Source organism: Barbus barbus (assembly GCF_936440315.1).
Source record: "Barbus barbus genome assembly, chromosome: 2".
In the NCBI taxonomy this organism is placed as follows: Eukaryota; Metazoa; Chordata; class Actinopteri; order Cypriniformes; family Cyprinidae; genus Barbus; species Barbus barbus.
In genome coordinates, this window is record NC_136730.1 from 39,985,862 (window position 1) to 40,012,796 (window position 26,935).

At 41.8% G+C, this 26,935-nt stretch overlaps 1 protein-coding gene across 13 annotated transcripts in view; it reads left to right on the top strand.

Moving 5' to 3' along the window:
- Positions 1-26,935, top strand: part of LOC306879395 (F-actin-monooxygenase mical2b-like) — a 63,238-nt gene that overhangs the window by 11,259 nt on the left and 25,044 nt on the right. For all 13 annotated transcript variants that reach the window (XM_079432301.1, XM_079432308.1, XM_079432307.1 and 10 more), the window contains exons 2-5: positions 5,432-5,794; positions 20,637-20,844; positions 22,988-23,104; positions 25,781-25,882. In XM_079432301.1, the coding sequence (XP_079288427.1) occupies positions 5,534-5,794; positions 20,637-20,844; positions 22,988-23,104; positions 25,781-25,882 (688 nt within the window). In that variant the 5' untranslated portion in view covers positions 5,432-5,533. The remainder of the gene's footprint in view (positions 1-5,431; positions 5,795-20,636; positions 20,845-22,987; positions 23,105-25,780; positions 25,883-26,935) is intronic.

Here is a 26,935-nt window from a genome sequence, read left to right on the forward strand (position 1 = left end):
TAATAGCTATTTTCTTCCATCCATGAAGTCTGACATGCCAGCCGCTCAGTTATAGTTATTGACACATTTTAATTTAGCCTTCCAGGCAGACATACTAATGTAAATGACCACATATTATAGTTGCTTTGGGTTTGGATGCAGCTGCTATTGTGGCGAAGCGCTTGTGTTTTTATGATGCTTTAACACAGGCTTTTTTGTAATAAAATAATTCAGCTGAAAGTCTCCGGTTATGTTGGATTAGCATACTAACATTGTATTCTTATTATTTCTGCAGTATGTGTAATGTGCAGAGTTTGCACATTTTGTGCATGCATTGAAACCTTGGATAACTTACATTTACCAACATTGTGCAGTATACAACAACAATGCAAGCTTTTGATTATTCGCAGGACATAAAGTAAAAAATTTAGGGTGGTCAAACAGTCCTGAAATCATAATGAAGAAAAAAGCCTTGAATAAGGATCTTGAAACGAAAACTATGTAGTGTGGCATAATCTATTTTATAATTTTCTAAAAAATAATAAGCAGTGATGCAGTTTTGATACAAAATAGCATAATTGTTTTGAAAAAAAAGAAAAGAGATTGTCACATATTCAGAAGTAAGTGACACAACTTAAAATCAGTTTGGCTCTCTTATGGTATGAAGATGTCATATTTTTCAGTTGTGTCCGTTGGAGTGTCTCTGCAGAGTCTGTTCTAACACTCTTATAAATAAGAGTGACTGTGGAGGTGTGGTCTGATGCACAACTATGTTCGGCTTCTGGCTGCTGGAATGCAGTGTACGCGAGTGTTAGCGCGTCTGTCTCCAGAGGGAGTTCGTCTAACACCCAAATGACAAGAGCTGACACATCCCCTCACTTAGACCACCGCTAGCAGAACAGTGTCCTAAAATCACACCCGGCACTGAAAAAGTGGATATTTGACTGCAAGTTTATAACAGTATTAATGATATGTATACATAAGGAACAAGTGGGAGGGAAGGACTTTATGGAAGCACTGAAATATTCAGGTAACTGCAGAGATACATCCACTAGGGATGCACCGATACCACTTTTTCCAGTACTCGCCCGATACCGATACTTTTATTTTTTGGTACTTGCCGATACCGAGGACCGATACAGATATTTTCATTGCGTTTGTACATTTTTTAAATATTGGGTACAGAAACCAAAAGAGTATGTATAATGTTAATTGGTTAACTTCATTTATCAAATAAATAGTCAAACCTAAATTTATTCAAACACCTTTAAAATTTCTCACATTATCACGGTTTATTCGCTATAGTTTAGAAAATGGTAATAAAATATGACAAGAACTCAGAGTAAAACTGTGTCTGAACAAATTCAGCTTGATAATGTCAGATAACTTTGATAGAAAGGTACATAATGGATTACAATCAACCAAAAATTATTCAGACAGCTGTCGATATACTCTGTCGGGCCTCCCTTAGCCTTAATGACAGCCTGTAGTCTCCTGGGCATGCTGTAAACCAGGTTCATGCAAACCTGAACTTCAGTTTTTTTCCAAGACTCGGTCTGAATAATTTTTTGTCCCAAATTTGTATCAATTTTACTGGTAGTCCACTGTATGAAGAATTTTTGGTTATAATATGTCACAATTTACTTTATTTTGATTTGACTGTATAATATCTTCGGTTATTTTCATACTTAATTATGCCCATTAAAATGTATTTTACAAGTTGTTACTTTCACTGTTAATTTTTTTGCTCTATGGTACATCATCTTTAATTTAATAGCATTAGAGCTGCTCCATTGCTGCGGCTCAGTACTGTAATTACGCTTTTTGCTGTAATAATGCAGGGAACCACTGGTTATAAATCTCCTAACTGTGAGTTGCTTTTTTTCATAAATTCTTATATTTACAATTTAGTTTTAAGCCAAATGATGTGTGTGCCAAGTGAGTGAACATCAATAAAGATCACACAACAGAAGTGCACACACGCTCGCTCTCTCTCCCTCCTTCCCTACCGTTAAGTAACTTGTGTATTGTTTTACTTACTTGTTTTTGACATATCTGAACTACAAACTATCCAGTGATGTCTGTGAGAAAGGGATATTCACTCGACGAGCTCGCGCATCTGTGCCGCCGCGCGCTCAATCCACTCAGCGTGCTTTGCTTAGCCCATCAGCTCGCGCACATCAGCAATACAGGCGTCAATACTGAATGTTTAACATTAATTTCATTGCATGCATATACTTCGTAGACATCCTTAATCTCTAATAACTCCATTCTGCTGTCTGTTGTTCTGTGTTCTGTATTTCTTTGTCTGAATATGGCACTTATCACATGCTGTGTGGTATCGGCGTTTGGTATCGGGGCATTTTAACGAGTACGAGTACAGGAGCTCAATATTGGGCCCGATACCAATATCGGTATCGGTGCATACCTAACATCCACTACTGCCCATGTTTCAGCTCCATGTCTGTTTTTAAAGCAATAGTTCACCTGAGAATTACAGTTTGGCTCATCCTCATCTGTTTCATTTTCTTAATATTCAAGCTTTTGTATAGTCAAACTTCATGCCTTAAGATTTTTCTGGGAATACAGAGTTAAATGTCAGCCTACTCCTCATGCTAAGCTATCGTATTGTCACATATTGTTTGTGTTATTGTGTCTTATTTTGAAGTTTATTTGGTTCTGTGGTTTTTGTGTTTGTTTCCTGTTTCCTCTGTTCCCTTGGTTACTAAAACGCTTGGTTTGTTTCTTTAGTGATAGATTGAGTTCACCTGTGTCTAGTTTAGTTTATTGTTATTCCAGATTGGCTTTTTATCTTGAGTTGTCATTTGTTGTCTTTGCATTTGTTTGTAAAGCTGTTGCGGTTTTCCCCAAATGGACTGCATTCTTTGTTTATTCAGTTAAACTTCTTCAACTAGATCCAAGCCTCGACTCTTCCCTTGTACAACTGTGACACATAGGCCTACGGCTTTTCATGGTGTTGTCCTTTATGAAGCTTGACCGTAGGAGTGAACAATATGTATTGTCTATGATACAAATGTAACTCAATTTGCAAAAAACAAAAAAAAGCATGTCTTGAGATTGCATGCTTTCACTGTGGGATACAGAATGCAGTTAGATTTTCCAAATTTCAGTATACTGTATGGTTATTTTTTTGTCCTTTATATTCCTGTGAGATATAGTTAAGCAATATCATACAAGCACACATGCTGTTGGGATATTGATTTTATGCAAGAATGCAATATCGTAAGTTACATTTTAGACACCATTTTATCAGATTTGTCTGTTTATGCCAACGAAAATAGTTCCAAACAAAGGCACAACAAAGCTGTTGTGTCTGTGCAACACACAGTGGGGTTTCATTCCTGAATGAATCAGCTTTTTTTGAATGAATGAATGATTCAGTGATCCATTTATAAGTCACTTGCTTCGTTCCTGATTCCTGAATGAATCAGCTGTTCGAATGATTCAGTGACTCACTCATTAAGACAGTGACTTGTCAACACCTGCTTGTGGTTTTTGTTTCATATTTACAAGCATACTTTCCTTAAAAATAAATAACATTAATCTCATATCATTATTTTTGCAGTTGTAACTGCAGTGTAACTTCATCTAAATTCTGATTTAGATACAGTTTCTGTGCTACTTCTGCAGTGCAAAAATACTGATTTCATTTGTTTGGTAACAGCCTAATGTGTTATTCTGCATCTAATAAAATTTGAATAAATAAATAAAGCCTTTGTAAACATAAAAAGGCCCTCGGAAATCAATTAAAGGTGGCAAACGTGAAGTTAAAATTTAAAAAAAGGTAATTAAGTTAATTTCTGTTAATGCTGTGAACTAACCACTATACAGAATAAGAAGAATATGAAAAGTACGAAACACACTCAAGCAAAATATGGTCTAATTATCATTATTGACAAAATTTCTGAAAATATTGAGATGTTTTGTCCTTTCGTTAGCATCTACTTTTGTTGTATAGAATCGAGCAGCTTGAACAGTCTGCTAAATATCTCCTGTGTTTTACAGAAGAGGGAAATCATACTATAATGATTACTTTGAAAGAAAGGTATATAAAAAGAGCAAAAAATCTACAAATATGCTTGTCTTTCCCTTTATACCACTAGACATTGACTCACCACAAAATCAAGGGCATGTCCTGTCCCAAAGAAAAATATGTTCTGCAGTAAAATGAGTCTAGTATTACCACAGCAAGCGTACAGTGTCTGCTTTCATGTGCTTTCAAGGCATCTTCATATGCAAACAGAAAGGACATGATTTCATTTACAGCACATATTATGAACATTTAGACATTTTGTATTTAATGAAATGTTCATAGACTGTGCGTGTATAATTACAGTAAAGGGCTTTTCTATGTGGTGTTAGGTTTATTGTGCTTATGTTTTGTGGCGTCTTTAAAGTGTGTTTATTATCTTGAGGAAGTAGAGGGGCTTTGAAATTTTATAAGGGAGTTCACTAAAAATACACACCAGTGGAGTTTGTTGCCAGGGTACCGACGTGTCCCCAACTGCCTGCAAAAGCGCACCTCTGTCCTGTTCACGGTTCAGCAGGGCAAAGCCGCAAGATAAACAGTTTTTTCAATGCTCTCTGCAAAAGTGCATGGCTGGCAGTCGGGTTAAATCAGCTGTTATCTCCAGTCAACAGTGAGATTCTGTGGATGGATTATCCGATGTATCTGACGTCAAACTGCTGTTTAGATGTAACCGATACAGGCTCTGCTTTTTTCATGGCTGTCAAAAAAATAAGATATTTCATCTTCTGTTGTTGATGATGTACTTTTTTAATGTATCAGATTATGAACATTTGATGGTAGGTTTCTGCAGTGTGTGTGGCCTCCTGCCTTAGGCAAAAGTATAGTATGGCAACCTAAATTGCAGTGGATTAACAAAAAAAAAACAGCAACTGAAGTTTTATATTGTTTTTCCTGGCAATGACGTCAATGAGTGTCAAAGATAAAGATTTAAATATTTAAAATCTTTTTAAAATGCAGGTGCAAGTCCTTAGAAATGTAATCTTTGTATTATATGGTTTAAAAAAACTTTTATAACAAACTTTTAATCAATAGTGATATAAAATCTTATCTTAATCAATATTAATATGAAATTATATTTTATTTTACCTGAATAATAAATTGGATATGAATTAATATATTATATATATCATACTTTTTGGGTGTATCATATGACATTTTACACTGTGAACTAAACTTGCATTTTCATAAAAATCGCATTTTCATAATTTCATGTTGGTCGCATCACATTAATTTAATTTGGCAGAAAAAAAAGTATGTATTTATTTTATTTTTACTTTTTTTATTATTTTCTACGAAATAATAATGAAATAATTTTTTGGACCTAACTTGAATGGCCAAGCCTTATACATTTTTTTTTTTTTTAAATATTGAAATTAATAGACATTTCATTCTTTTTTTCAGATTTCACCATGAGTGAGGAGACTGAAGTGTGGGTGTAGCTGTCCAGTGGAGCAAGGAGCAAGATATCACAAGCACAGCATCCACACTCCCACAAAATAGAAGATGGGTGAAGCCGAAGATGAGAAGAACCAGGCAGGACGGCTATTTGAGAACTTTGTTCAGGCCACTGACTGTAAAAGCACCCTGCAGGCCTTCAATATTATGTGCAGTTACCTGGAGCTTGACCCTCTGGAGCACAACACCTTCTACAGCAGCCTGAAGAGCATGGTGACCTGCTGGAAGGCCAAAGCCCTTTGGAGCAAGCTGGACAAGAGAGCCAGCCACAAAGAGTACAAGAAAGGCAAAGCCTGTGAGGGCATTAAGGTAAGCTTGCAAAAAGCCAAGACAATAACAATAACAATACTGGAATATGTTATGACGTTTAAATGAGCAGGCAAACCTTTGTGGAGATCTTTATAAACCAAACATTTAGGTGGTTTATAGATTCCATCTGAGATTTGCCCTGATTTTGGGCTATGATTTTTGTTTGCTATGACACCATTATATATATAACATCATGGACACATGTTGTTCGTTAGACGAGTGCTCTCTGACTCTTTTATTGTAGTTTAATTGTGGTGTGTGGTGAGGCAAACATCTACTATTGCTCATAATATAACACATACCGTAAGTCACACATACTGTAAGCCTCCCTGTGCCATTTGTGAACTGATAATGAATCATAACATTGTGTGGATTTTCTTAGGACACATTGATTTATTGTCACCAGAACACCCTAGCAACTACAAAGCACCACCTTAGTATCCACCCAAGCATTGTACTATCAAGGCATCAAGTTTAAAGGGATAATTCACCCAAAATGTCATCATTTTCTCACCCTCAATATGGGAGTTTTACATGCAAGAACAAATCTCATTGATTTGTGCATATCAAGTACGGATATTTTAACTTATGTTTACCATATTAGATTCATAGAAATCAATCATTTTTCATCAGAAGACTTGGATTACTGGTAACACTTTAGTATAGGGACCAATTCTCACTAGTTAGACTTTAGCCATTTATATTTTTATAAGCAACTGAAAAAAGCACAAATGTCAGGGCATATCAAAAGTTCTCCAGGCCCCCAAAACACCCTCAGACAACTAGTTGGCTATTAACATGTCTATTATTAACATATTGGCTGATATATTCCAAGATGGCGCTGCTTTGTTCGGACGCCGTCCAGGTCGCTCCGCTAAGATTGTGTTTTTATCTACTTTTTTACTTAGTTTTACTTTCTCTTTTTACACATCTCACGTCGGCACTGATCACCTATAACAAAGAAACACGTTTGGACATTGGAAACCGCTACACCAACTTGTTTCAGGACACTTTATCCAGGAATCCAGCATGGCCTCTGGAGATTCTTCGGAACGTGGAGATGAACAATAACCCCCTGAGGCAAAGGATCAAGAAACACCACGGGAAACGTGCTGGGATTCGAGATAGACTCAGGAAAAGGGCTCACAGTCCTCCCTTTCTGAGCATTCTGCTCGCAAATGTCCAATCCTTGGAGAATAAGCTGGACGATCTTAGAGCCAGGATTAGTTTCCAATGGGACATAAGGGACTGTAACATCCTTTGTTTGTCAGAAACGTGGCTTTCGTCCATGGTCCCGGACACTGCTGTAATGCCAAGTGATAACTTCTCTGTTTTTCGGACGGACAGAACAGCAGAGGCCGGTAAATCCAGGGGTGGAGGAGTGTGTTTCATGATTAACAAGAAATGGTGTGATCCCAGGAATATCTCCATTCTGCCACGTTCCTGCTCGCCTCATCTGGAACACCTTTCCATTATCTGCCGCCCATTTTATCTGCCCCAGGAGATTTCATCGATCATTGTTACTGCTGTGTACATTCCACCACAGCGGACACCGGCTTGGCTTTGTCTAAACTTCACGATGTGCTCAGCGGCTACATTAACAAACATCCTGACGCTGCCTTTATCATCGCGGGGGACTTTAACAAAGCTAACGGGTCATGCCGAACTTTCACCAACACGTATCCTGTCCAACTAGAGGACCAAACACACTGGATCATTGCTACACTCGGTTCAATAATGCCTACAAAGCTCCCTCACTTCCAGCTTTTGGTAAATCGGACCATGCCGCCATTTTTCTCACACCGGAATACAAACAAAGGCTCGTTCAGGATCCCCCGGTGCAGAGAGTAGTGACACGCTGGTCCTCCCACTCAGAAGCTATGCTGCAGGCGGCTCTTGATGATGTCGACTGGGACATGTTCCGGGCGAGTTCTTCTGACGTCAGCGAGTTCACGGATGTAGCATTAAGCTTTGTAAACACGCTAACCGAGCAGGCTACAGAAACAATAACGATAAGGACATTCTCCAGCCAGAAACCGTGGGTGGACAGTACAATCCGTGCTGCGGTTAACACACGCACTGCCGCTTACAATGAGGCTCTTCTGACCGGGAATATGAGCGAGTACAAAGCATTGTGGTATGCTCTCCGACGCGCAGTAAGAACCGCTAAACACAGATCCAGAGAGAGAATTGAGTCTCATTTCCAGCTCAATGACTCTCGACGGATGTGGCAGGGACTGTGGACCATCTGTGCCTTCGGATACGAATCCTCCGCGGAGGTGAGAGCAGATCCGTTGCTGGCCGACGAGTTAAACACAGACACTGGCAGTGCGTCTCTGCCGTCCAGCGCGTCAGGAAGCAGCAGGCAGAGCAGCGATGATCCTGTAATCACCGTGTCAGAGGATGAGGTTCGGAGGGCGCTAAAGAAAGTGAACGTTAGGAAAGCAGCCGGACCTGATGGGATAACCGTCCGTGTTCTGAGGTCCTGCGCCGATCACCTCGCTGGTTTGTTCACGTTGTAGCGGGCTGAAGAATCACACGAGGGGTTGAGGGTTAACAGAAACCCCAGAGGGTGTATTTTATTGGTGTTTCCTTGTGTGGGGAAGTGCCAACGTGTCTTTAGTGCTGCAGTCGGTGCTCTGTGATCGTTCCTCTCCCCGGTGTGGGTGCTCCGTGCGTCGTGCTCGTGCTCCAATCCCGGGGCTGGTCGGTCAGGCGCTGGTGTCTGCTTGGCACAGGAAAAAGAGACAAAGGTTAGTTGGCTTCGCTCAGGAGTCATGGCTCAACTGTCCTTCGGCGAGGCGGCTTTTGTATCCCTCGCCGAAGTGGCGTCAGCTGTGCCCGACCAGCCCGCGGTGATTGGGAACAGGTGTTTCTCCTCTGTTTCCAGGGCGACGCTGATATGTGCTCGGGACTCATGTCACACCCCCCCCCCCTAAGAGTCGTCCTGGTCCTGTGGAATAGGGGGGAGGTGGGGTGTGGGGGAGGGGTACAAACTGACAGACCTGCGAAAGCTGCCCACATCCGCGAGAGTCCGTCAGCGTTGGCGTTGGCTGTCCCGGCCCGATGTCGCACGTCGAAGTGGAAGTCCTGGAGCGCTAGGAACCAACGTGTCACCCGGGCGTTGGTGTTCTTTGCCTGGGCCATCCACTGCAGGGGGGCATGATCGGTGATCAATGTAAACTTTCTGCCCAGGAGGTAATACCTTAGCTCCAGGACTGCCCACTTGACGGCCAACGCTTCCTTCTCCACCGCGGCGTATCGTTGTTCCGTCGGGGACAGCTTTCGGCTGATGTAAATCACCGGGTGTTCCTCACCGTTCAGGACCTGGGAAAGAACGGCTCCCAACCCGGTGTCGGAGGCATCCGTCTGCAACAAGAAGGGACAGTTAAAGTCGGGCGCGCGCAGCACGGGTTCCGTGGTCAGCGCCTTCTTGACCTGCTGGAATGCTGCTTCCTCTGGAGGTCCCCAGTGTACCTTCTCCGGCTGTCCCTTCTTGGTCAGGTCTGTCAGCGGTGTTGCTAAGGAGGAGAAGTTGGGGATAAAGCAACGATAGTACCCCCGCCAACCCCAAAAAGGCTCGTACCTGGGTCTTAGTGGTGGGTCGTGGAGCCGAAAGGATCGCCGTCACCTTCTTTTCCTGCGGCCGGATGAGGCCCCGGCCGACTTGGAAGCCCAGGTACTTGGCTTCGGGGAGAGCCAGGTGACATTTTCTGGGGTTGGCGGTCAGCCCAGCTCTCCGCAGCTCCAACAGCACCCTCCGTAGCCGCTCTAGGTGGTCCTCTCAGGTCTCCGAGTGGATTACCACGTCGTCCAGGTAGGCTGCCGCGTACTCCTGATGGGGCCGGAGTAGGATGTCCATCATCCGCTGGAACGTCGCGGGTGCCCCGTGAAGCCCGAAGGGGAGAACCCGGTACTGCCAGTGGCCACTTGGGGTAGAGAAGGCGGTCTTCGGCTTGGCCGGGTTCGAGAGGGGGACTTGCCAATATCCCTTTGTCAGGTCTAAGGTGGAGATGAACCGGGCCCTCCCCAAGCGATCGAGTAGCTCGTCTACCCGGGGCATGGGGTAACCGTCGAACTCGGAAACCTGATTGAGCCGGCGAAAGTCGTTACAAAACCGGAGGGTGCCGTCTGGTTTCGGGACCATCACTATGGGGCTGGACCAGGGGCTGCGGGAGGGCTCAATCACCCCCAACTTCAACATCTCCTGTACCTCCTCCTCGATGGCATGTCTCCGAGCCTCAGGGATCCGGTAGGGACGCTGCCTGACGATGACTCCAGGTGGGGTGCGGACGTCATGTTGGACAACGTTGGTCCGCCCAGGGCGAGGGGAGAACACATCCGAGAATTGACCGACCAGGTGTTGAAGCTCAGTCTTCTGGGCGGCCGATAGTTGGGAGCTGACATCGACAACCACGGGATCATTAGTGGCCAGGGCGGCTAGTTGGGTCCCAGTCCCTACCCACCGTTTCAGGAGGTTGATATGATACAGCTGTTCTGCTTTCCGCCTCCCCGGTTGTCGGACTCGATACGTGACGGGACCCACTCGTTCTGTGATAGTGTATGGGCCCCGCCACTGGGCCAGGAACTTGCAAGCTGCCGTCGGGATTAGGACCAGGACTCGGTCTCTGGGCTGGAACTCCCGTGGTTGGGCCGCCCGGTTGTAGTGGCGTTGCTGAGCTTCTTGGGCCTTGACAAGGTGCTCCCTTACCAGTGGCATGACCCGCTCGATTCTCTCCCTCATGTCCCGGACGTGTTCGATCGTAGACCGAAGGGCGGTGGGCTGCTGTTCCCAGGCTTCTTTGGCCACATCGAGAAGGCCGCGGGGCTGGCGCCCGAAGAGGAGCTCAAAGGGGGTGAAGCCGGTGGATGCTTGGGGCACTTCTCGGATTCCAAAGAGGATGTAAGGCAGCATCTGGTCCCAGTCACGCCGGTCCTCAGCAGCCACTCGACGGAGCATCTGCTTCAACGTCTGGTTGAACCTCTCGACCAGCCCATCGGTCTGCGGATGGTAGACAGTGGTGCGCAGTTGTTTCACCTGTAGTAGGCGGCACAGGTCGGTCATCGTCCGGGACATAAAGGGGGTGCCCTGGTCGGTCAAAATCTCCTTGGGTATGCCGACCCGGCTACAAAGCAGGAAGAGCTCTTGGGCGATTGCCTTCGAGGTGGCCTTACGAAGGGGAATGGCTTCGGGGTAGCGGGTCGCATAATCCACGATGACAAGGATGTGTTCGTGGCCCCGGGAAGACTTAGGCAGCGGTCCCACCAGATCCATTCCTATCCGCTCGAAGGGCACCTCGATTATGGGCAGAGGAATGAGCGGAGTGGGAGGAGGAGCGCGGGGTGACGTCCGCTGGCACACTGGGCACGCTTGGCAGAACCGCTTTACGTCTGCGTCGAGTCCAGGCCAGTGGAAGCGGTCTCTGATCCGGCTGATGGTATTCTGCGTGCCCAGGTGGCCAGCCATCGGATGGGCGTGCGCCAACTCCATGATCACTTCCGTCTTGGTCCGTGTTACGACCAGAAGTTTTACCTCCTGCCCTCTCCGCTGTGCGACACAGTACAGCAAGCCATTTTGGACCTCAAAGTGGGGAGTTGGGTGCGGTGGTGGTTGGGTATCCTTCCCCTCGAGGACCCTCACCTGGGTCCAACAATGCTTCAGCCGGTCATCCCCAAGCTGCTCCTTTGCGAAGGTACCCCCCCCTTCACCTGTTGGAACACATCAAAGAATAGGTTAGCAGACTGGGAGGGGGACTCACCGTCTCGGGCGCTGTCCGTCGCCAGTAGGGCCGGACGTCGGCGGGGATGACGGCTGGGCTTCCTCCTTCGGCGGTTCCCGGTGGGGCTGGCAGGTTGCGAGGCGGCGACGAACAGCCGGTCAAACCCGGGCCAGTCTCGGCCGAGTAATACTGGAACCGGGAGGTCCGCCAGGATGCCCACTTTGACGGGCCAGGCGCCTGGGCTGGCCGCGATGGTGACTCTTTGCGCCGGGACCTCCCGCGTGTCTCCATGGACGCAAGTGATGGGGAGACGGGATCTTGGCTTCACCTTCGGGGGTAGCACCGAGGGTTGAACCAGGCTGACGGCGCTGCCCGAGTCGAGGAGGGCCTGATAGTGCCTCCCGTTGATCTTCACGCGTGCTTGCAGGCCCTCCCGCGGTGGTTCTTGATGCACGAGGCAACCTGCCAGCCAGGCCCGTGGGGGCGAGTGAGGTGGTTCCGTCGGCATAGGCTCATCCTGGGCACCGGGAACCGCCGGCTTGCTGACCGTGCGCTGGGTGCCCTCCGGCGTGCGTCGCTCCTGGTACACCCTCCGGGGTACAGGCGGCGCTCGCTCCCCAGCCTCCCGTTGCAGTGCTGTTTCCGCCAGCTCGATGGCCTCGACCAGCTCCCCTATGGTCTGCGGGTTCCGCATGCCAGCTGCCTGCCGAAGCGCGCGAGGTAGGGCGCGGAGGAGCCGATCCACGGCGACGCGTTCGGCCACCTGGGCGGCGGTGGGATTCCCCACGAGAAGCCAGTGTTGGGAGAGCCGCGTGAGCTCGGCGGCCTGGGCACGGGCGGGTTTTTGGTAGCTGTATTCCCAGGTGTGGAAGCGCTGGGCGGCCGCAATCGGGGACAGCCCAACCCGGCCGAGAATTTCCTCTTCAGTGCGTCGTAGGAATCAACCTGGAGGGGAGAAAGAGAAAAATACGCCCGTTGCGGCTCACCCGTCAGCAGTGGGGCAAGGACCCGTGCCCAGTCCTCTCGTGGCCAGTCCTCCCAGACCGCGATGGCCTCGAACATCCGAAGATAGTCTTCGGCGCCGTCGTGGGCCGTCATCTTCGGCAGGAGCTGGGCGGCTTGGGCGCGGGGGTCTGGCAGCGGAACCCGTGCCGCGGCGGCTATGCGGAGAGCGGCCACCTCTCGCTCGGTTTCCCCCTGTCGAGCGGCCATGTGTTCTACAATTTGCTGCTGGCGGATGCTGATTTCGGTGAGGTGTTTCAGTAGATCTTCCATGGCTGGGGAGGAGGCGTCGCCTGAAAACACACACAAAAAATGGAGGAAAGAGAAAAATTAACTTCAGGTGCAGTGGGGCTCGGTGATCCTTCAGCGATCTGCCCGCATTCTCCACCAGTGTAGCGGGCTGAAGAATCACACGAGGGGTTGAGGGTTAACAGAAACCCCGGAGGGTGTATTTTATTGGTGTTTCCTTGTGTGGGGAAGTGCCAACGTGTCTTTAGTGCTGCAGTCGGTGCTCTGTGATCGTTCCTCTCCCCGGTGTGGGTGCTCCGTGCGTCGTGCTCGTGCTCCAATCCCGGGGCTGGTCGGTCAGGCGCTGGTGTCTGCTTGGCACAAGAAAAAGAGACAAAGGTTAGTTGGCTTCGCTCAGGAGTCATGGCTCAACTGTCCTTCGGCGAGGCGGCTTTTGTATCCCTCGCCGAAGTGGCGTCAGCTGTGCCCGACCAGCCCGCGGTGATTGGGAACAGGTGTTTCTCCTCTGTTTCCAGGGCGACGCTGATATGTGCTCGGGACTCATGTCACAACGTCTATCTTTAATGAGTCCCTTGCTACCTCCGTGGTTCCCACCTCATTTAAAAAATCCGTAATAATCCCTGTGCCTAAGAACAATAAACCCTCTTGCCTGAATGACTATCGCCCAGTTGCCCTCACATCTATAGTCATGAAGGTTTTTGAGAGACTTTTTGCCACATCTGCTCCTCCATCCCTGATACTTTGGACCCTCTTCAGTTTGCCTATCGCCCAAACAGATCTACTGACGATGCCATCTCTCACGTCCTCCACTCTTCCCTCACACACTTGGACAGCAGCAATGGGAATTATGTAATTCATTGACTATAGCTCAGCTTTCAACACTATAGTCCCCATCAAGTTGGCTTCTAAACTCACTGACCTCGGCGTAAACTCCTCACTCTGTGACTGGATTCAAGACTTCCTCACCGGCAGACCTCAAGTGGTGAAAGTTGGCCAGTTCACCTCAAACTCCATCACTCTGAACATAGGAGCCCCACAGGGCTGTGTCCTGAGTCCCCTGCTCTACTCTCTCTACACGCATGACTGCATGTCCTCTCACAGCTCCACATCTATTATCAAATTTGCTGATGATACTGTGGTTCTGGCACTACAGAGAGTTGTGCACTTAGCTGAGCGCATCTCAGGGTCTGCTCTCCCTTCTGTGCAGGACATCTACCTCAAACGCTGCAAAAGTAGAGCTGTCAAAATTATCAAGGACTCAAATCCCCCTGGCAACCGTCTATTCACTTTGCTTCCATCTGGTAAGCGCTTCCGTAGCCTGATGGCAAAAACTGAGAGACTTAGGAGGAGCTTCTTCCCCCAGGCCATCAGGCTCCTAAACTCTAACTCTGTGTCATAACATCACTTGACTCCATGTTAACATAACTATATCAATAAGCTATTCATAATTTTTTCTACCTCATATGCTGCTATTTAAATACCCTGTACAACTTTTTTGCACATTCTTTTGCAAATTCCTGTTATAGTACTATTTATGTCAACAACATACTGACCTGCACATTTATATTTATATATTTTTTTTATCTTTTATTTTATTCTTTTTTTTTTTTTTTACTTTTCTTTTTCTTAATATTTGTCTACACAATTGCACTGTCCTTGGAGCGGACCTGACTTACATTTCACTGCTGGTTATACTCTGTATAATTGTGTATGTGACGAATAAAAATCTTGAATCTTGAATCTTGAATCTTTATTAGTACTTATAAAGCACATATTCTGCATGACCATATTCTACATCCTACTCAACACCTAAACTTAACAACTACCTTACTAACTATTAAGAAGCAGCATATTATGAGTTTATTGTGGCAAAAGTCAGAGTTAATGGTTTGTTAATAACGAGAATTTAACCTTAAAATAAAGTGTGACTGGATTACTTTTACAATGTCTTTATTTTGTTTTTGAAGTTTGGTTGTGTTGACTTTCGATGGATAGACAAAAATAAGGAGAAAATATTAAAAATATGGATGCCTGGATGGATGGATGGATTTATTTTTCTGAAGACGTCTTTGGAATGACATGAGGGTGAATAAATGCAGAATTTATTTTTGGGAGAACTATCCTTTTAACTTGAGTCACAATATCCCTATGCATAGCTGCAGATAATTTTTCATATGTTTCATGCACAAAATGTACCTGACACTTAAGCTTATATATCGTAAAATCATACAAATTCCTGTACATTTCCACAACCTGTCTCAAAGGGCCTTTGAAGGGCCCAGAGACAGCATCCCTCAGCAGATCTGATTATTTTAAAGGATCAAAGTCTTGTCTTGTTCATTATGAGAACTTCTCCCTTCACACGCACACACACACACTTTGAAAGGCTGCATGGAATCAAGCTCAGCTTATTGTTAGTGAGTGTTTGAAGTGTTTCAAAGAGAGCATAATTTAGCAAGTTCACTTCATACGTGCAATGAACGACCCACTAACGTTTCTGATGTGGAGTGTAATTATGCAGCACTTTTAGAGTGTAATTTACTTCTTTGTAATAAAGATGCTAATTATATACAGTAGTCCTGGCGAAGGGCTGTTCTGCACACTTTAATCAAAGCCAGAACAGTGTTGTCTAATGGCACTGGTTCAGACAAGCCAGGCATGCTGTAACTGCAAGTGGTTCATAGGAGTATTTAATTACTTGTATTTAAGCATTGGACCCATACTAGTCCATCGCTATTCATCAGACAAACAGCTTGTCGCATCTCAAACTCACGCCATTGGTTGAGTCAGAGGCTGACTTTGTGAATTGCTGAAACAGACAAAGCAATGTTTTGAAAGCAACAGAGAGTGTCTTCTCTCATCTGGAAGCCAACCTTCAAACGGCTTACTTAGTTAATTCTGCACATTAAACAGGCATCGGAAAAGTGTTTTAACATCCTGATGAATAACAGACCATCTGCACCTTCATCCTGTTGTGACTTGAGTTGAGTTGGGGAAAAAAGGTGTGGTTTAGGAAGACTGACACGATATCACTGCTCACCAGCCTCCAACTGTCTGCCAGATTCATAGCCTGTCCAGGATATGAGCTCATTCTCTCTTTATCAGCAAGCAGGAGAGCTCAACTGCCTATTTTATTGTTTTATACTGGCTTTATTACCATTGCAGAGAACTCAGAGGCTTAATCTAAAAGTGTAGACATTCACTGCAAACAAAATATGCTAAAATAATTTAAACACAGCCAGTGAGTGCTTTTGTAATTCAGGCAGTGATATCCTGTATCAATCTTAATAACATATGTAAATTATTTCTAGTGACTACTACACAGGTTTCAGGAATAGTTGATTCTGATTATACACAATGCTAGCAGTGCTAGTTTCATGTCTTTTTTTCTCACATAATTTTTTTTAATTATTATATTTTTGAAGCAATAATAACACTCTTCTGCTCACCAAGGCTGCATTTATTCGATCAAAATACAGTAAAAACTGTAATATTGTGAAATATTATAAAACAATATTATTTAAAATGTAATTTAATTCCTGTGGTGGCAAAGCTGAATTTTTAGCATCATTACTCCAGCCTTCAATAGCACAAGATTCTTCAGAAATCATCCTTGTATGATGATGTGGTGTGCAGAAACATTTCTCCTTATTATTAATGTTAAAAACAGTTGTGTTGAGTAATATTTTTTTGTTAAAACTTTCAGGAAACTCCGATTTTTTTTTTTGGTGAGCATTTATTTGAAATAGAAATCTTTTGCAATAATGTAAAAGTAATGACTATCATATTTGATCAGTTGCATACTTATTAAATAAAAGCATTAATTTCTTTAAAAAAAAAACTGCCACCAAAGTGTATTTCCAAATATATATTAGTGTTTTTTAATGGCAGTTTTATTAACACTTGATCTGTTTCACAGAATGACTCTTAAATGGATTCCCACATTGAGTAGCAGTTAAATAAAGTTGACATAAAAAGTTATTTTAAATTCTTCTCATAAATTTTTGGGCTGTTTTTCAGGGGTGGTGTAGTGGTTTCACCACCGGATTTTGTGGTAAATACTTGGAGCCGTTCCTCAATCTGAGCAGTGTGAGCTCCTGACCCAGACTGTGAGCTCATGCGAAGAAGCACTGTTTTCCACATTGGGATGTCAAGTTCTTCTCTTTGTGTATGTTTGAGCAGTCTGCTAGACATATGCTTACAGCTGTGACTTTGTGACTCATGATTACTTGAGCAATGTAAACAAATCATACAGTGGCATTATACGCTAACACTCATTACCAGGACTTTTGTTCCATTACACTAGAGGTATCAGCCATTTCGCCTGCCTTTTTTTATTCTCATATACAGGCGTTAATGCTTGTGAATCTGGTCTGCTCTCCTGGTGGTCTGCTTCAGTCCATCGAGCAGCTTTCTCTAGTGGTGTGATGTCTAATTGAGCAAACTGCTGAAGCAAACTGTGATCACATTGTGTGCTAGAAGCAGGATAAGTATGCGTGTCTGGGTTTAAGTTATTGGTCCTGCAGTGAGGTGGTCTCTGTTCCACTGGGCTTCGTGTAAAGTGACTGTTGGTTCAACACATACCGTGGCTTTCACCAGGAAGTCTCATCTGGCAGGTTATGCTGCCAGTTCCTGTCCTGCAGACTTTTCCATGAGATAAAAGAGGCTGAACCAGCCTGAAGTGGCAGTGATGTGATGGGATTTTACAGGAGACGTTGGCCTCTACAGTGATTGGTTGGATTTGAAAAAGAAGACACACTGAAAATATTATTTTACTTGCTCCGAGGTTGTTCTTTTATAGATTAGGAAAATAAATATTCATAGTTATAATTATTTTTAGTATTATATTTGTCTTCGATTTTTCTACTAAAATTTGTATGATGATTATTGAGCTACAATAAGGGGCCATTCACACACAATGCATCTTCATGCCTAAAAACGCAAGATGCAGCGCTGAGGAATGGTTTTATAAAAAGTGCAGCACAAAACACGAGTGTCTCAAGACTTTGGTGGTCTGGCAAAGCTGACAACAATTTGAGAAATTCTTGAGATTTATTCTGAAACTCTCTCAAGTAAAAAAAAAAAAAGACAAACAGGAGGTGGTTTGTCTCCATTTGCTCTCAATTTGATTTCATTAGGAAAATCCTGATTTCATTAGAAAATGTATTCGTATTTTCATCATTTGTTATTTTGTCTTTACTATGGGCAACCAAAAAAAAAAAGTGCATGATTTGGAGCACCCACTGATGGACAGGAAACAGCTCCATGCTGACTCAACAGGAAACTTCACCTCTGGACTACTGTTCTGCTTGGTTTCAGGGTGGGGATGAGCAGAAACAAACCGGTTATCATTGTGTTCATATCTGCTCTGGACTGATGGAGCATTTCATTAGCCTGTGGGGATGGTAAATCTTCTCCCTGGAGTGGTTTTGTGGCTCTGTCTCTTTTTTGAATAGGCTGTCTTTGTTCATTCTCTGTGACTTTTAGTTAAGGTAAAGTCAAACAGAAACTGTGCACCTGGCCTGTCAGTCTGTGCTGGTGGTAACTGGTCCATCTAATGTAATCAAAAGCAGCAGTGCAGAGACAGACCTGTCCAGACAGTGCAGCGGCCACCTGCGTCTGCCAGCCTCATACCTGCAGCACTGATGAATAACAGATCTCCCCTCAGGCATTTAATACTTGCTTGTTTTCTCTGTACGCATTCCTCCAACCGCAATACTTTCTCCACTACTGCTGTACACTGCTATTGACACTTTCAGCACCGATACTCACAAACACACTCCTGTTAATACTAACAATCTTGTTACTTCAAATACACAAGTTCTATTGATTCTTTCAACCCTGTTATTCACAAATGCACAAAAACACTGCTACTGATACTTTTAATCTTGTTACATAAAATACTCAATTGCTGTTGATATTTGCAACTCTGTTACTCATAAAACAGACACAGTCAATATTGAGACTTTCAACCCTGTTATTTACAAATACACAAACACACTTTTGTTAATACCTGCAATCTTGTTACTTCAAATACACTTTCTATCGATTCTTTCAACTGTTACTCACAAATTCACAAAAACATTACTACTCATACATTTAATCTTGTTACTTAAAATACACAATTGCTGTTGATTTTTTCAACACTTGTTACTCAAAATAGACACAGTTAAAAATAATATTAACATCTATATTAATACTTTCAACCCTGTTGTTTACAAATACACAATCGCATTTTTATTTATACGAATTCTTGTTACTTAAAAATACACAATTTCAACTGATACTCTATTACTCAAACACACACACACACACGTTGGTTTTTGTGGTTTATGGGGACTCTCCATAGGCGTAATGGTTTTTATGCTGAACAAACTGTGCTATTGCCCTACACCAACCCTACACCTAAACTTAGCCCTCACAGGAGACTTTGTGCATTTTTAGATTTTCAAAAAAACACCATTTAGTATGTTTTTTTTTAAGCCTTTTGAATTACGGGGACATAGGCAGTGTCCTCATAAACCACCTTCATATTGTAATACCTCTGTCATACCCATGTCATTATACAAATTTGTGTCTTCATAAACCACATAAACATGCACACACACACACACACACACACACACACACAGAGTCCTATTGAAACATTCAACCCCGTTACTTTAAAATAAACATTTTGTCAACTTCTTTTGATACTATTAATCAACTGTACTCGACAGTACACACACATTCCTGGCACTGTCAACCCTGTTATTCACACACACATATATTTGTAAGTAACAGGGTTGAAACACAGACTAAGCATAGAATGTCTAAGTCTCTGTCTTATATTTTATTAATGTAAGCTGAAGACCTTTTAATGCAATTATCTGTGCTTCTAGCAGGCTGAGATCTGAAAATAGCCACAACTGACACAGTGCCAGGGATAGCTATCCACACAGGCATTGAGGTTTAGATAAACATGATAAGATCCAGGATCAGGAGGGGCTGAAACCTGAGCGTATCACAATATTGATCACAGCACAGGCTGAGAGTCTTTGCTGTATGCACAATGTGACAGGAAGCGCTAGCTGCCCCTCACTGCTGCTTCCTTATTTTGAGGTCAATTAACCATCCTGAAGTTGGCTATGTGTGTGGGAAATCATAGGAGGGGTAGGAAATGAATAGATCAAGTAGAAAAAAAGTCACATTGTACCATCTGGGCTGAAAATGAGCAATAAGCTTTGCATGATGTGAGTCCAATACGTGGCTCTCTTTTGTGACTCAAGAATAGATTTGTGGGAAGATCATCTCTCCACATAAAAAGTGAGCTCTCATCACTAAACCAGAGAGGATGAAGTCATACCCACAGCAGGCATTCTCAGACATGTCCTGGAACCTGACGTCTTGACTTCAAGCCTGATGCATGAATCATGCCTTTGAAATGACAGGACTGTAATTCTGAATTAATGCTGATGAAATCACACACACGCCTCCAGTTATTGGCACTGCTTGGGATGTGGTTCTTGGATAAACATTTGCATTAGTGCTTCCTTTTCTTTGAGCTTGTCTGCTAAGATTTTCTGCTTTCTAGGATACTTCCTGAAAGAGTGGGCATGAACTGTTTGCTCACCACAGAGTAAAACAGGCTCCTTGAATTTCAATAAAGAAAAATACACAAGGTATTATAAAATGCACAGAGGTCCTAGAGAGGAAGCGATGTCTTAGACATCTGTATTGCCTTCTTTTATATGTATTTGTGGAATTTAAAAAGCAATGAAAACAAAAGTCACCCATTTGTTCTGTACGTTCTCTGTTTTTTAAACGAAAATAGTGACCTTGGTTAAATTCTTACCCTGCTGTTTCTCTGAATTTCTGATTGTAACTTTCAGTGCTTGATAATTGGAGGGGGCCCCTGCGGCTTGCGGACTGCCATCGAGTTAGCTTTCCTCGGAGCCAAAGTGGTAGTAATAGAGAAGAGAGATACATTCTCAAGGAACAACGTCCTACATCTCTGGCCCTACACCATTCATGACCTCAGGGCCTTAGGAGCCAAGAAGTTCTATGGAAAGTTCTGTGCTGGAGCAATAGACCACATCAGTGAGTTCTGAAGCAACTGCTCATTCTCTGTGTTATATTTAATCATATTATAAGCAACCTATCATAACTTCCTTGTTTAGCAGTAGTTCCTCTTCTCATTCTTTTGATAGCCCTTCTTTTTTATATATATATGCAGCATATGTTACCTTTGTTGTGTTTATTTACAGTGATATATCAATCAAAAATCTACACTGTAAACTCTAATAAGTTGAGGGTTAAAGTCTACTCAAATCATTTGAGAAAACTCATTCACTCACTATAGTTATTACAATTAACTAAAACTAAAAGCATATTTGTTAATTGAACTAAAGCTGAAATAAAAATATGTTTTAGTTGACAACTTATTTAAATACATTTACAGCACTAAAATTACTAACTGGAATGAAAACGGAAAATTTAAAGCTAAATCAAAATATTAATAAAAAACTATAATACATAAATAATAATAAAATAACTGTCAACCTCAATTTAATTTAATAATTGTAGCTAATCCTATTGAATTAAGTATTTAAGTACAGTTAACTTAAAGGGCAAGTAAACTCAGATTTTCAAATTTATATATATTTTTCATTTACTTATATCGAATGAGCAATAAATTATTAAGACAAGCTATTGCCTCACATCAGCAATTATATATGTATGTATATATATAGATATAAATAATTGTTGATGTGAGTTATGTAACATATATGTATATATATGTGTGTGTGTGTGTGTGTATGGAGGACCAAACCTGCATAAATTAAATATGAATTAATTAATAAATAAATAGATTAATGAATAAATAGATAAATAAATGTGATAATAGGAAAATGAATTAATGAATCAATGACTTGATAAAATAAATATGATTAATTTGTAATAAAATTTAATTTCCCCCCCCCTTAATTTATTACATTTTTAAACATTTTTTTTTACTTTAATTTTTTCACTAATTATTTTTTTATGTATTTTTATATTATTTATACATTTATTTATATATTTATGCATTATTTTCTTTTTAGAATGATTTATTCCCACATGTATTTATTTATTTATTTATTCACCCAGAGTCAGACACCCAGTGGATGGTTGGTTTCTAGTCTAATAACTGGGTGGCATCACCTTAGGGTCTGACGTTCCAGACTCGAGGTCGACGATGCTGTGGGAGATCACATAAGTAGCTTCAGCTTCCTGTTTTTATTTCTGGAAACTATTTTAAATATTTCGGCACTAATGCGAATAACGTTAGGTGAAAATAACTTACAACTCTCCAGCTGATCTGCCACATCCCGTAGCAAACTGGACAACGAATTACTACTTGCCGCCATTTTCTTTGAAAACTCTCATCTCTATCGCTTAGCTGGCCTGACGATTCGATGCGTGAGCTCTCAACCAATGATGCACTGAAGCTACACAAGGACCACCTTCCTCATTTCCATGTTACACACGGAAAAGTAAAAATAAATAAATAAATCTAAAAATAAATACATGTGGGAATAAATCATTCTAAAAAAATGAATTCATAAATATATAAATAAATCTAAAAATAAATGTATAAAAAAATGAGTGAAAAAATAAAAGTTAAACATTTAAAAAAAAAATACATAAATGTATAAAATCAGAAAATAAATTAAGGGGGCAAAAATTTATTTTATTACAAATTAATCATATTTATTTCATCAAGTCGTTTATTCATTTATTTATTTTCCTATTATCACATTTATTTATCTATTTAATCATTAATATATTTATTTATTCATTTATTCATATTTAATTTATGCAGGTTTGGTCCTCCATATGTGTGTGTGTGTATGTGTATATATATATATATATATATATATATATATATATATCCAGATATACAAAAGAAAAGGCTGATCTTTCCCTCTCTACTTTTATGTTGTTTTAATGTCCTTTTAGAAGCTTAACAGTCCCAGTCCCAATCCATTTTCATTGAATGGAAAAGAGACAATGATAGAATTTCCATTTTTGGATGGACTATGCAAAAAATGAAGCACTAAGTTAAAATACAGTCCTGCCACTCTAATGACGATATTTCTGTTCTCACATCTGTTAGTTCTACTGGTTGGTGTTTTTATTAGTGAGGCAGTGTTAGCGTGACTGTGAGGCTAATGGTTCTTGCTCTGGCTGTGTTTGGCAGGCATTCGGCAGCTCCAGCTCATGCTCCTGAAGATCGCTCTGCTTCTGGGTGTGGAGTTTCATGTAAATGTGGAGTTCGTCAAGCTGGTGGAGCCTCCAGAGGACCAGGAGAATGAGGGTGAGACTGACAGCCCCAGATGCAGACTAGACGTCAGTCGAAAGTTTGGACACACCTACTCAATGTTTATTATTGCTTCTTCTAGAATTGTAAACATTTACATTTGGCAGATGCTTTTATTCAAAAGTGACTTGCATTGCATTCAAAGTACACATTTGACATTTTTATCAGTTCTTGCTTTCCCTGGGAACTGAACCCATGACCTTGGTGTTGCTAGCGCCATGCTTTGCTGTTTTTGGCTACTAAAAAGAAGATAACAATACTATAAAACAACACAGATGGTAAAATAAGGTTATGTAGCCATCACAAAATATATTTGCTTCTTCAAAGTAGCTGCCCTTTGTTTGGATAATGGGTTTTAAACCTTTATGAGCCTTTTGCGAGGGTCTCCCTTTGTAAAAGTTATGTGTGTATAAAAATAGAAATATTATAAATATGTGTATTATATTCATCAGAACATAATTTAATAATTAAAAAAAAGAGAGTAAAATAATTTGGGATCTAATGCTTTTCTCTAATGTTTAGAAAGCAGAATGAATCAAAAATATTTTTTTTTTTTGTAGCATTCCCTTTGTGGACCCTGGTGATCCTAGACATTGGTTGCATTTAAAATTGCATACTTCCCTACTATAAACAGTATGTGACAAAAGAAGCATGTTCGAGTTCACAGTACTACTCATAAAAGAGTAGGCAAAAACCTACTACTTCCAGCGGGATTCTGAAGTGTGCATAAAATCGACACTTTACTATCCCATGAGGCCACTGGAGAGGATTTGTGAATAGCAGTGACGCAAGTAACACTAATAGGTCACGTGATAATGACAACATGGAGAATGTAGTACATCTAGATTACATTCATACTATACACTTTCATACTAACATGCTTTTTTAGCAGTCGAAAAGTAGTTATTTATCCAAAATAAGTTCCTACTCGAGAGTATGCGATTTCTTCCTGAGCTGCGTCGTGAGATGATTTTTTCCATTATTGGAAGAGTTCACATGCATGCTAGACACTTTTTGGCTGCTATTGCTTTAATATCTGCTCCACTAAATACTTAGGCATTTAAGCGTACTAGATTTTATTGAAAATGTCGTAATTCAATACATTCAGTCAAGTGTATCCAAACATTTCACTGGTATTCAGTTTGCTTTCTAAGCCTGTTTATAACCAGAATGCCCATATATCCCACTACTTTGATTTAATTAACTTAATATCCCATCGTTTTATTAAACACCACATAAACTTGAGTATTGATATGTTAATCTATACTCATCTTGATGGATCTGGGTTCTTTTGATTTTGCTGTCTCTTTATTACAACATTTTCTTTGGAGCTGTTTAAGATTTTCTGGGCTGGTCTGTCATTACCAGGAAGATGAAGGGATGGAGTGCTTCCTGCCTCACTATAATAGCTGTTTCCTTGACAACCAAACACCTGCAGAGCTGTTAATGCAACTTTAATGCCCATGGAAAAGTGTTCAGATCCACTTCACTCTCGCCTCCCGCATTGAAGTGTCATTTTATGACCACATAGCATGCATAGCGTTTACCCGTTACACAGCGCTCTGCTATCTCGTTTCACTAGATTTTTAAAGATCAGAGAAAGAAGAAACTGATTAGTTGATCTTGATAATTAGAAACACAACTCAAAGGTCCAAGCAGTGTGTTTCCATATGTGGCCACTTTGGTCATCTATGGTAGAACAACATTGTGTAAGCTTCTCCCGTCGACTTCTAGACCATTGGCAATCTATCTTTCTCCCTTCAACAGCAATGACAGCAGGCAGATAAAAACAAAAGTGCTTTCTAAATTAAGAATGTGTTCTTGCTGTGACCCTGTACTATGGCCTTGAGAGAGACTCATGATCCTGGATATAGTTCAGTTGGAGCTCAGGTTCTCAGCTTGTATGTGTTAAACAGTTTTGGTTTATTTTGCTTTTAAGTTGTACTCTAAATGTTGGACATTGATGGTTGGCTTTTATTAATAATAGCCGAATGACTGTGACTGCATGTTTCTGGAATGCATAGTGTTCTTGGCACGCCTGCATAATGCATACATGAGTAACATAACCTAGTCTTGTTGAAATATGTAGCTGTTAGAAAAATATGTTTTCATTTAGCAGATTATTTTCATTTAAAACATCCTGCGGTTCACTTACAGCAAGAACAGTTTGTTTGAAGTGAACTTGGGTGAAGTGTCTTGAAATATTTGTATTTATTGTCCTATTGCTCCACCCAGCTCCTGTCCTCCCCAGAAGAAAAAATATCGCTCAGATGTTGCTTGGGAGATTTAATGAGTTCCCAGTTTTGTATCAACTCTCAAATGCTTCTGAAATTCCTTAGGAGAAATAGAAATAGAAACAACAGAGTCAATTGTTGGCATGCTGTAAAAATAAAGAGCAATTCATTATAATTTACTCTTTGGAGAGTTTCATGAGGAACGTTTGAGTTCATATTTAAAACTCAGACTTTTGCAGAATTTGACACAATGCTAAATCTGAGCACAGTTTAAGACACTCTTGAGATCTTCCCTGAAACTCAAGAATACTAGTGTCATTTTCTCAGTAGAAACATCTGAAAAGCATCTGAAAATCTCATTGTTCTCTAGGAGATATTAAAGAGATCTCAGTTGTGATTTGTCACTTTTGCAGCTGAATGATTGCGTTTGTTTGTGCAGGGCCGGGTTGGAGGGCAGAGATCCGGCCTGCGGATCACCCTGTGGCCGACTTCGACTTTGACGTGGTGGTGGGAGCTGATGGGAGACGAAACTCTTTAGAAGGTATGAGCTCAAATGGGTGAAGATGATGCAATCGCTGCTCATGTGAAATAAAATGTAAAATCTGCCATGCTGAATTACATATATTATGTGAACTATAATAAACATGCAACCCTCTGTTTGCACAGTAACTAAGAGGCTATAATAATCGTTGCTCTATGATTACAAACTGTTCTAGCAGTTACTAAAATTGTACCTCACTAAAATATGATAGCTTGTACATGGAAATAGCATGTCATATGCTCTTTCAAATAAAGTAATAGCACATTTTTCAACAAGTCACACAATTTGAGGTATCATTCACGTCTAGGGCAGAAACTATGAATTTGAGCAAAATGGCAAATGCAGAAATAGTTAACCCCAAAAAATGAAAATTTACTCACCCTCAGGCCATCCAAGATGTAGATGAGTTTATTTCTTCATCTGAACATATTTGGGTAAATTGAGCATTATATCACTTGCTCATCAATGGATCCTCTGCAGTGAATGGGTGCCGTCAGAATGAGAGTCCAAACAGCTGATAAAAACATCACTATAGTCCACAAGGAATCCATACAGCTTTACAAGACATTGACAATGCACTGGAGTCGTCTGGGTTACTTGTGGATTATTGTGATGATTTTATTAGCTGTTTGGACTCTCACACTGACGGCACCCATTCACTGAAGAGCATCCATTGGTAAACAAGTGATCCAAACTTCCAAATCAGTTCAGATGAGGAAACAAACAAATGGCATATTTTCAGCAATTTTTCATTTTTGGGTGAACTATTCCTTTAAACAGCACTAATAAAACTTCTTCAGATATAACCCAAATCTCTCTTTATTGCACTTTTTCTATCATTAAAACAACCTCAGCAACACTCTTAAAATTTGGCCCATGCTCTTGGCTGAAATCCCTAGAATGGATTGTTTCATCCAAGACGGTTATTAAGCAATAAAATGAAGTTCTGCTGTGTAAAGCGATACTGCATGATGTCACCAGCCACCCACCGGTTGCATATGAGATCAGCGAGTCGACATGTGCTCTTGAGGAGCTCTCAGGGTTTCTGAACAC